A 12,030-nucleotide genomic window follows, 5' to 3' on the forward strand; every position below is an offset into this window, starting at 1 on the left:
TGTTGGCATATAACCATGGGTGCGCGAAGAGGAATAAAAAAAAAGATTGATAGTGATAGATAGGATTTGAGTGAGAGGGAGATAATGTTTGAGTGGAAAGCCTTAGAGTGACGTGTGTGGAGTTATACAAAAAAAAGTGCACATACAAATGCACACGCAAACATCAACGATCAACGATCAAAGTCAAAGTCATCTTCAACACGCAAACATAAACGCCCTTGCACAGGTATGTGCGCGGATGCATACAAAGAGTTTATCAAAAGTTTCTGATACCAAAAATTGTCTTGTTTCGCAATGTTTCACAATCTAAAAGAACATAGAACTCATTTTGCATACAGGTCGACTATATTTCATCTCTGCTTTTGAAGGAATGAAAACGTAAAATGGCGCTAAAACATTAGAATGAAGAGAGCCAGAAAAAGTCATCATATTATCAATATTATCAGCGTTATGACATCTTTCATTTGAAACTATTGAAAATTCAGTAGGAATCGCCGTTCCTAAGATACAAAGGAGAGTAGGATCAGGACCATCGGTTGCGTTAGGACCACCTTCCCCCATAGGATGGACCTTTGGAAGAGGAAGGGGAGATCTTAGAGGAGAGTAAGAAGTATTCAAAGTAATAAAAAAACATAAAAAATAGTATATTGCTTGCTACAATACGGTGAAATTATTTGTTTAATAAAGCTTATTAGTTGTGTGACGTGACAATGCTTCGTGGAGACTGTTTATTCGCACAGAGCGCGTTGTCACGTCACAAAATGCATGTTCTTGCCAGTTTTTTGAAAAACTGAGTATACAGGAATCAACGTTCATCTTTCATTGACAAATCATAGAACAAAGTTTATTTGTATGTTTTGAAACGGAACTGAAAATACAACATTAATGTTCAAAGGTCGGAACTCCCAAAAAGACAGGTGTTGTCAGGTCACAAAAGTATTGGGCTGGCAACAAGCGAATTCAACTGCAAAATATTCTCCAACTGAAGATTGTTATAGAAAATTTCCTCAATTTCACTTTAAAATCGTTTACCATTTGGAAATCGTGTGATTTATACATGAAAACGAGAAAAAAACCTGTTTTTAGTGAGTCAATCCGTTGTCACGTCACGCTGGAATGGGTCATTCACTACTATCAATAAGAACATTATTTAGCAACCCAATGGTTGCGCGAAAAGTAATTGCCGATTTTCTTCATTACAAATAAAATACATTTTTTTGTACATAGAAGACGCATAAAAATAGGATGCAAATTTTTATCTTGGCGTGTTTAGATGTAGTCCGCAAAAATATTGGGATGAAATCAAAAATCGATTTCTTTCTGTTTTTTCAAAGATTTTCTGGACTGCCAAAATTTTTTGCCAACTAATTCAACAACAAATTTAATTAACCTTACCAATCAGCTTTCATTTGATTCCTTTAACGTAGTAGCAAGAACTTTCAATACATACACCCATACACCCAGGTTTTTTTACGCGGGGGATACGTACATCGAAAAAAAATCCGCGTTAATTCGAAAATCCGCGTAAAAAAACGACGATAATTGGAAAATCCGCGTATAACGTAGAACACGAACACGTAGAACGGAAGTAAAAAGTTGAGTCGAGGAACACTTCCGAAAATCCGTAGTTTTTTCGTGCAGTTTCGTGGGTTACTGGTGGCTATAGTTCGGTTTTCCTCACGAATGAGGTCATCTGCTGATGCTAGAAAATTCCCTAGTAATTTGTACACTCTCCTGCCGATGCACGTGCAGTACCACTGTTGGATCGTCCAGAGCTAAGTAGACAGGGAAAGACATTCACGAATCGCTGTCTGGTCTACCGCGTACCCTGCCCTGGTCTATCGGGTACCGCGTATTCCGCGTAAAAAAACCGCGTTGTGTTAGTTCACCAAATCTTTGAAAAAACAGAAAGATATCGATTTTTTATTTCACTCCGTTATTGTTGTCCTCTACATCTACACAACCCAAGATAAAAAAATGTTTCCAGAGTTTTAAAATAATGTACAGTGTCGGACAAAACATTAAGACCACTCTAATGCAAAAAATTTAAACTAATTTTGAATGCCAATTCAAATATAGTATATGCGAAACCTAGCGGCGAGCACCTATACTAATATGACAACTTTGAAAACCGCAAATTTAACTCAATCGAAGCAACCCGTTTTAGCAAGTCGCACTGACAGCTGTCAAAAGTTGAAAATCGTCGCAACAAAATTTAGGACCAGTTCCGAGTGTTGTTTCGACCGATTCTTGAAGAAAATTTATTGTTTCTCGGTGGTATTTTGTGTATTTCGGATCCTGATAAGTATTTATCATGTAAGGCGTCGTGCACAATTTACGTAACGTTAAAAATCCGGATTTTGGACCTCCTCCCCCCCTACGTAACGCAATTTCCTATCTCTAATACACAGAAAGTAACGCAACCTAGAGCCACCCCCCCCCCCCACCATCGCGTTACGTAATTTGTGCCCGACGCCTAAACAAGAAGTATGTAAGGTTTTAATCCTCGAATTCTAGTTGTAGTCAACAAAAAAGGGTTGCGCGCTTAATTGCACAAAAATATAGCGGAAGGTCATCCGCAAAATGTCCAAAGCAGGCAACAGCCAACGCGAAATCGCAGAGTACTTGGGACGACCCAAAACCTTCGTGTTTAATGTCCTCCACGACCGCAAAAAAAAATCCGAAACGACTGGACGCCTAAGGAAAACGATCGCGAAGGATGACTCTATCATAAAGCGAGCCTCCGAGAAAGATCCCTTCAAGGCTTTAAAAAAGATCCGGCACAAACGAAACTTGTCCGTGAGTTCCCGGACAGTTTAGCGGCGGCTGAGCAGGGTCGAGGCGGCAAAAGCTCCCGATGCCGACGCCGAGGCCGGCTGAAGTTCGCGAAGGACCACTTCGATTGGATCGGTCCGGAGAAGGAAAAGCAGTGGCGAAATATACTGTAGTCGGATGAGACGAAGAAATTCGTTATGCCTACTTCAAAAAGTTGGACGCTACGTACTTCGCGCTCGGAATAGAAAAACTCGTGCCACGCTATGAAAAATTCCTCGAACGTTACGGCGATTATGTAGAAAAATATAAAATAAAACGTAGATTACGAAAATCACCTTGTTTTTTGTCCGAACTTTATTTTTCTGCGATTTCTGAGGCACTGAAACTTATTTTTTTAACCTATTTTTTGAATAGTTCATATTAGGTTGTCCGAAAATCATTTTTATAGGCACATATTTATTCAATTTTATATGCACAGTCTTGTTCCACAATCTATCTCTATTAGGGTGTCAAAGAACGTATGGGAAAAAATCTACCTTAAATTTCAAAAAGTTACCCTATACAAATTGTTCACCACCTCGAAAAAACGTCCTATGCAAAATTTCAGCTCAATCGGACTTAAGAGAGAGTGGCCAGAGTGGTCAAAGTTTGAGTTTTTCTGAAAATCAAAAAACCACCCACGGGAAGAGTAAGGGAAATCGGAGATGTCTTAAAATTGCAGGAAACGTCGAGATCTACTGTCATCCCCTTTTTTTGACAAAAATCGACACTGGGACTTCAGAATACGAAACAAAACGTATGGTTCAGGGTCCCAATGAAGATGATCGTCTCGATTTTTTTGTATGGAACTTTGTGCGAAATGTTGATTTACACGATAGAATACCCAATGCAAAATAGTAGCTCAACCGGACTTCATTTACTAGTGCGCCGACGTGAAAATTTGAGTTTTTTGAGAACCGAAAAATCACCGGAAATCGGGGTTCTCGTCCTCTCGGCCTCTACTTTGGTCTTCCGAAGTTGAGGTTTAATGATGGGCCAATAGTTTTTTTCCGGGTTGGAGATTTTCTGGACATGCATTGGGTTAGCAGATTGGACTGAAGTTGATGCTAATTATTAAGAAATAGGGTTTGCTTATCCGCAAGTGGAATACGAGTCAGGCACGATATTATAGTTTTTGGCTCGTTTGATTTACCACGAGTGAAATTCGATATTGTAGGTTGAAGGATTAAGATGAGGAAATTTCTCAACGCCAAATCCATATACTGCCTGAAAAATGAGAGAAAAAAAATTTGCTGACAATATAAAGTACTTTGAGTTAAATACTTCATCGGTATAATATATTAGATTGGGGAAAAGAAATCCAAAACAATTTCATATTCATGCTCATTGTCAAGGTGAAATTTCACACTAAAAAAATCTTGCTATTTTTTTTGGTTTACTCCATTCTGTTTTGAGTTACACGGTGTTAACAATGGAAGTCAACAAACAGAAAATTCGGTACATTTTACAATCTTTTATAAAGGCGAAAATGCAAGCCAGGCCGCTAAAATCGTGAATGACGTTTGTGGTGCCGATACTGTATCAGCTAATTACGTGCTGTTTTGGTTTCATCGATTCCGTTCAGGCATTTTTGATGTTAAAAATGCATTTTGGGTTGTCCGAAAAGTTAATATCGATTTTTGGGAACACAAAAACATCATTTTTAATTATAGCATTATTAATCATTTCAATCTTTCGCCATCTTTCACACAGCTTAAATATTCTATCCTCCCAGAACATGTTTGCTTCCTCGTCGAAAATTGCTGCGAGCCATACATGTGAGAAACAGGTTGCTTGGTAGTAGCTGGTAGTACAGAATCCTTTCCAAATCCTGCCAGAAACAAAGTATATCTTCCTTCAGGCGAAGACCGGATATGTAAAAGAATGAATAAGCAAAATCTAAATCCTCGCATAAGCGGAAATGCTAGTGTTTCGCCTGACCTTTTGATCGTTTATTTTTTTCCGAAAACCCTACAGCATCACTACAGTCAATTGCCGAGAAATCAATATTCTTATATTTCCACTGAATTCATCACCATGCTTTGGAATGAATCTTTACTCAACGATTGAGGAAAGCATATCATTAAAGTTGATTCTTCTTTGAATCAGTAGAGCAAATTACATATGAGGGGCTTAGAATGTAAGGGGTGTAAGTGGTTTGATCGATTTCTCTACATCGACTCTCTGGGCCTTATTCCCGAATACACTACACGTGAAAACAATGTGGAGTGAGTACAACCTTATTCCGGATTGCACGCCACTGTAAACATTTGGTTGAATTCATTATGAATACACCAAGTTCATCCACCGATGTTATTCTGGTTTACACTTCACGCTCTCGCTTGTGTAAACAGAGCGATTCCCCGTGCTCATCATAATCATACACTCTCCCAAAAAGTTAGTATATATGACGAGTTTTTTGGAAAATATTACCAATGATTAATAATTTCTGAATCTATTTTTCATGTGCATTTTGGTTGAAAAAAATTTCTTACAGCTTTTTTCCCCCATGCTGTCAAACGTTTCTCATATAAAAAGAGCAAACGTTTGCATCACTCGGGCTTTGTTTATTAACCTTTTATGACCGAAATAGAATTGAAATAAAGGTTGTAATTTGGGTAATTCGTATTTTTAGAAAGGAAAAAGTTCAAATAATACAACTCTAGTGTTCGAAATAATTAAAACCTAACTTTTGGCGAGAAGTAAAATTGAATTACAATTAAGTTTAGAGGAGTTTTGAAGTCAATAAGACTGAAATTTCTGAAAATACCAAAACTAATTTCTGCAAATCTACCGAATTGTCAGTTGTGCTTTCATGATTTCAAACGCTCGCATTAATTGATGAAAAAAATATAGTTCTTTCATTTAATTTAATTAGATTATTTTTGTCTTTCATAACGATACTTTCTCTATGTGGTTTATTTTAAGAAAAGAAACTTTTTTCCTTCCTGATTATTGACATTTCAATTGGTTTCTTTTTGACTACCAATTTGATTCTATTCGCATGACCCAGATTCGTACATATTACGCGATAAGAATGGTAAACAACTGTTAAATTGGCCAGTATAACCCAGTAGAAGCATTCGGTTCAACTTTGATTTAACATACACCCTAAACATGTTATGTTAACCCAACCTTAATGCATATATTGTATTTAATTCATTGATTTTTTGTATGCATATTTGTTCATTTATTGAACTAACTAACTTTTTTAAATTATTCATTGAACTATCTAAACTATAGACATCTGATCCTGCATCGATTGGGTCTGATCCACGGCTACAAATTAGGAAAAAATACACAATCATTACCACAAATAGCTACGCCAGACTACTCAGTTCTCACCATTATCCTCTCCCAGGACCAGCGTGTAATTACTTCTCAGCCAAACACAATCGGAAAATATCACGAAGCTGACGAAACCCTGGCGGCATTAGGTGAGGCCTGCTCATTGCCCCGTTGCAATATTGACTTGACGCGCAGCCTCAGTGGATATGGAACCTCTGTCGTGACGAATCCGGAAAACATCCAATTGATCGAACCACCGATCACAATCTGCAAAGCGTTTATGAAGTTGTCCTTGACCAAATCCAATAGCATAAGGTGAATCTAGGACTCGACAGGGTTCGTTTTTGTATTTCGAAGTACCCAGATTCCTTATTATTGAAGTAATGTCTTCAAATTCTCCCGCAGCAGACGAGGACGAATCATTGCTATCCAATATGTATCAATATTAATGAAGGAACATAAATTGAATTGATTTTCAAGAATATTACATACCTGTCCCGAATTTGAGTTAATTCGACCTTCTTCTGTGAAGAAATCAATATCGGAAAGTAGTGCCGTTCAACTCAATTATCTACTCGGTAATTAGACTAATAATGTTATATTTACATTTTCTTCGCGGTTGCCAGTAATGACAATCGTAAAAGTTACTAACACCGCGAAGTAAAATGAATCAATCGTTGGTAGGGATGTGTATTGCATCTGACATTCATTTTACAAACGATTGGTAATATTTACAGAAAATATGTACATTCTACTAATGTTTGAATTACAAAAGATTTGGAAGCTTTTTTTAGTAATCCATTTTCTGGGTGTATCGACACAACTCGAGGATAAACAAAACAAAATACAACTGACGTTTCTCTTAGAAACGACATTGGAAATGAACACACGGTCATTTTGGTATCCACTCCACTTAATACACGAAGTTCATTTTTACACTTCACGAAACGGGAATAAGTACAACAAAGTGAAGTGAGGTGTAAGCGTAGTGGGAACGTAAGTGTACGTGGATACGGGAATAAGGCCCTCTCTCTTTTGGTCATAACTTAGCTGCAAATACATTCCCAGCTGTATTTTACAATGTGGAAAATAGGTCAGAACCTCATCTATCGGATTTTATAGCAAACTTAAATTGGAAAGTTTTTGCGATTGAGTTATTAACTGAAGAAAAAATTGATGAAGAGAAATCGATCAAGTGACTTACACCCCTTGCATTCTAAGCCCCTCATATAAAATCTTATTATATTGACTGTGGATTCCAAAATTTTCTCTTGAGTAATTTTACATTTTGAAAGGTATTCCTACATTAATGACTCTGGGGATACATCTACATACATCCTCAATAAAGCAATGTTGTTCCTCAAACTTAATCTCGTTGTATTTTCATAAATTCGTCAGACAATCCGGTTTCATAGGATTTTCTAGCACTGTTTAGGAAATCCACGAAACAATTGAGGGTAGAAATAAAAAAAAGTTTAGTACAGCTTTGCGTCTAGAGAATTTAACTTAATGTAGGATATATACAAGTGCGATCCGGAGAACTATCATGACAGAAAACTTTGGCATGGAAACCAGTATATTTATTGCATGCTGAAAAATCTGGGAAATCCTGAAAAATCAGGAAGGTTGGCATCCTTGGCCACATCTATTAACACAAAAAACATGATGGATCGAATTTCCATCTGCGAAGCCTAGGCCAAACGGAAAAAAATCGACCCACTTCTTAAACGGATGGTGACTGTGGATGAGAAATGGGTTACATACGACAATATTGTGCGAAACCGATCGTGGCCATAGCTCGAACGGTGGCCAACCAGGACTAACGATCAGAAAAGTTTACTGTGTATTTGATGAGACTTGAAAAAAATCATTTGTGATGAGTTGCTTCCGCATGGCCAAACACTACATTCAGATCTCTGTTCTCAGTAACTGGGCCGTTCGGAGCGATGGGCCATAAACGGTCAGAATCGGTCAACAGAAGAGGTGTTGTGATCCTTCCGGACAACGCAAGGGCACACACTTATGTAGGGACTCGCCAGAAATTACGGGAAATTGGTTGGCCATGGATGCATTCACCACCGTATAGTCCGAACCTAGAACCAAGCGATTACAACCTTTTTCTCGCATTGAAAAACGTCCTGAGTGATAAGAAATTGGGATCAAGACAAGATTGTGAAAATCGATCACCAATTTTTCGCCAATAAGCACCAAGACTTTTATAAGAGAGGATTCATGAAGCTACCTTTAAAATGGCTACAAATTATGCAACAAAACGGTGCATATTTGCCCTAATCGGACAATCCGAAACATCTTGAATAAAACTTTGAATTGCACGCAGAAATGATGAATATCTTTTCCCCCAACCTACTGGATATTGTCTGAATAAAGCTTCAAAATTACAAAAAACTTTAGAACATATTTGTACCCAAAAAGTTGTTGATCACTGGATTACTGCGACTGTTAAAAAACAATTATTTAGCTCGTTTTTTTAATGATTCCATTTTTTTAAAAATAGCAAATATTTTTTAGAATAGAAAGATGTATTCATATCTATATTTGAAATAAATCGGTTCAGTAGAAACTGAGTAGAACCGCGTACGCCCGCTTGAAAAAAGATATAGTTTAAGAAAAACGTATTTAAAGTTTTGAGCCAAGGTCATACCAGATTAGATACCGCGTCATTAAAATGGCTCTAGCTCGGTAAATAATGGGAATTTCGGAAAATCCATCCTAGGACATGTTGTTGAATGTCTAAACAACAGAGTTGTGAAGAAAAAATCGTTTATAGAAAATGAGGATTTAAAAAAAACATCTCCACCATGTGTGAACACAGTTTCGTGTTCAACCTTGAAAAATTAAAAGTTTCTTTTGTTATAAAACAAACGAAACCTTGAAAACGCGAAGCTGTACGGCTGGTTCAACGAATTTATCGCCCATCATCGCCTTTCGTCATCTCGGCTAATTAAAAGTAAACCACGCAGGGAGAAACAAGATAATTACATAAAAAAACTCATGTATTATCGTTATATGTTGTTTTTGCTAGCGAATTTATTGCTCTCAAATTTATTCGACCTCTCGCACGCTCATGGACGCATTCGCACAGCTTCTCCAGCGAGCAGCAGCGGTATATCGCGGAATCTATCCTTACATTTTGCATTTAAGCACGCACTGATCCGGCTGGCTGGCCGGATTTTTGTTTACTTAACTTTCGCTTCTATGAAGCGCTGCCTCTTCTACTGTTTCTCCTTCTCCATGTCCGCCAATTTCCCAAAGCTAAAAGTGAAGACGCCGGCATTTCGATTGCGTTGATTCTGCTCCACGAACCGTGAATCTGATACGAATTCCCCCATGCCAAGTAGCAGTGGCAAGAAGCAGCGACCGCCAATCGGTTGGAGAAACGTATAATCAGTCAGTGACAGCAATTGGCAACAACTTAACCCTCGACTCGGCAGCCCTCAGCTGTTAGGTATATGCATATACCTGTTGTTGGCTCCGAAGCGGTGGTGGCGTGTCTCTCTGACAACCCCTTGGTGGCTAATCAATACCGAACCTTGCGCAATTGGGTGCCCCTTTAAGGCCAAATACATCAGCTGATGGTGATTTTGTTTGAATCCTATATGAATTTGTGCTGCGGTCCGCAAATAACGGAACGTTGAACGCACTTTTCTTGCCTGTCACTTCAACAGTTTGAACGGCAATTGAAAGAGGGAATGTTCCTTGTTTTAATTATTACTACTAGTTTTTTTTCATTGGTAATGTAATTAGGGATCACAAATGATTGCTCTCGCTGTGTGAGTGATGGCCACCGAGAAAATGATGTGAGAGCGATTGAGTCAGAGCAGTGGCATTTTCAAACCTTTGCAGTTTTAACAATCACCTCGATTCATCCATGCTTTGCCAAGATCTGCAATTGCAACCCCGGTAGTGATTGGAAAATGCACATGAAATTCGAACCGATTTCATTATTGATTGAGGAGTTTGTTGGCTCGCTTGAAACTATTCGCCCAGGGTGTGTAGTATTATTTATTTGTTTGTTTTGTTTCCGTAATTGTATTCGGTTTCAAGTCATTAGCACTCGCTGCCTCAGTTCAATTATTAACGAGTACCACTCGCGGTGAGATGGTGGGATCATTGATTTTGAACGGCAGGGAAATTATGATCTCGTGTTCAACCGTAACGTTAATTCCAGCAGCAGCTTTTGATCAAATGGGTTCGTTGTACGAATCAATAGTTTACGATTTTTAGCGGTCGATTTGATCGGCTCCAATTTTACTATTGAGCTGCACCGAGAAGAACCTAGACGAAATTCGTGGCAACTCGTTTATAGACCCGTCATCACCTGATTTTTTGCGGTTTCTGACTGATGTATTTTCAGTTTCGTTTTTCGATACTTTGCGAGCACCTTGCTAATATCAGCATGTCTTTTGGAGGCGATCTGGTGTAGTGGTAAAATCCATATCTCTCACGCTAAAGGTCACGAGTTCAATTCTCACTTCCAACATTCTTCCGAAATGGAAGGTAAAAGTGACGAACCAAAAGGGTCAAAAGTCACTAAAATCAGAGGCGACGCGTGACCAACTGAGCTACCTGTTCGATTTCATTTGCAACATTAAAACAACAGTATTGCGATGACAGATTTTAACGTTTTTATGAAATGAAACACAAATTTCTGCATTACTCCAGAATTAATCAAGCAAATGAAACCAAATTGGGCATATTGAGGTTTTAGGGTGCAACAAATGTTTCTCTGATGGTTAGACACTCCTCCCGCTCTCTAAGGGTGAGCTGCCATACCAAAGAAACACAAATTTCTGCATAACTTGAAAACTAATCAAGCAAATGGAGCCAAATTTGGCATGTGAAGGTTTTACAGGGCACGAAATGTTTCTATGGTGAATACACGCCTCCCCCCTCTCTAAGGGGGGCTGCCATACAAAGGATTCACAAACTTCTGCATAAATCGAAAACTAATCAAGCACAATCTGGGATGTGAGGGTTTTTGGGTATGAGAAATGTTTCTATAAAGGTAAGACACCCCTCTCTATTCCAACCAAACATGACAATTGAAAATTTTCGGAAATTGAAGGAAAAAGGTAATTGTTCTACAATTACATGGTGACAATGGCTGTTAGTCTATTTGATGTTTGCGCTAGCGAAATTGATCTTTGTTCGAAACCGGAAATGGGTTTTAATGTGATGAAACGCACTCCTATATCTTCTTCTATCTATACCAAAAAAAGGATCGCCGGATGTGTTTGATAAGAGCAGAACTCGAGGAAGGAATTTTACAATTTAGGGCTGTCTTGATTCTATCATATTTTCTGTATAAAACATTTATTCCATGTAACGGAGAAACATGTTATTTGCAAGTGGTTGAAAAACATTGAACGAGAATTGTGTCTGAAAATAATTTGATGAGTTTTGTTAGAAATACTAGGAATTTTATAGCAAAAGGTAAATTCAACGGGGTCGATTAGAAGATCAATCAATGAACAGTTCTGCGATTGAACTCATGAACTTGCTCATAGTAAGAAAACGTGGATGTTTGAAGGTATTGATAACAAAACACAAATTTTGGGCGGGACGAAGTTTGCCGGGTCAGCTAGTATTAGATAATTTTCGATTCGAATGGTATGTAAATAATCGAAATCCGTTCTCGGCAAGAATAGTTAACGTTAAAACTATTTAGTAAAAACATGACATGTGCGTTGACATGACATGACATAACCGCATCTTCCCATGTAGCATACACACAATACCATGACAAGTTTTGCTCTAAAACAATATCTGCTTATTTCCAGGAACCGGCATCAGAAACGGTAAAATCCTCCAGCGTTTCCCAGAAAAAGATTGGTCCGATACACCCTTCATCGATGGCATCGAATGGGTAAGCTGCAAAACTGCGTTCTCATCTCCATGATTCAGACT

The 12,030-nt window shown here is 38.2% G+C and overlaps 1 protein-coding gene across 2 annotated transcripts in view; it reads left to right on the forward strand.

Moving 5' to 3' along the window:
- Window positions 1-12,030, forward strand: part of LOC129780569 (myotubularin-related protein 13) — a 48,691-nt gene that overhangs the window by 3,041 nt on the left and 33,620 nt on the right. For both annotated transcript variants that reach the window (XM_055788954.1, XM_055788956.1), the window contains one exon: window positions 11,904-11,989. In XM_055788954.1, the coding sequence (XP_055644929.1) occupies window positions 11,904-11,989 (86 nt within the window). The remainder of the gene's footprint in view (window positions 1-11,903; window positions 11,990-12,030) is intronic.

This window comes from Toxorhynchites rutilus, chromosome 3, assembly GCF_029784135.1.
Source record: "Toxorhynchites rutilus septentrionalis strain SRP chromosome 3, ASM2978413v1, whole genome shotgun sequence".
NCBI classification, from domain to species: domain Eukaryota; kingdom Metazoa; phylum Arthropoda; class Insecta; order Diptera; family Culicidae; genus Toxorhynchites; species Toxorhynchites rutilus.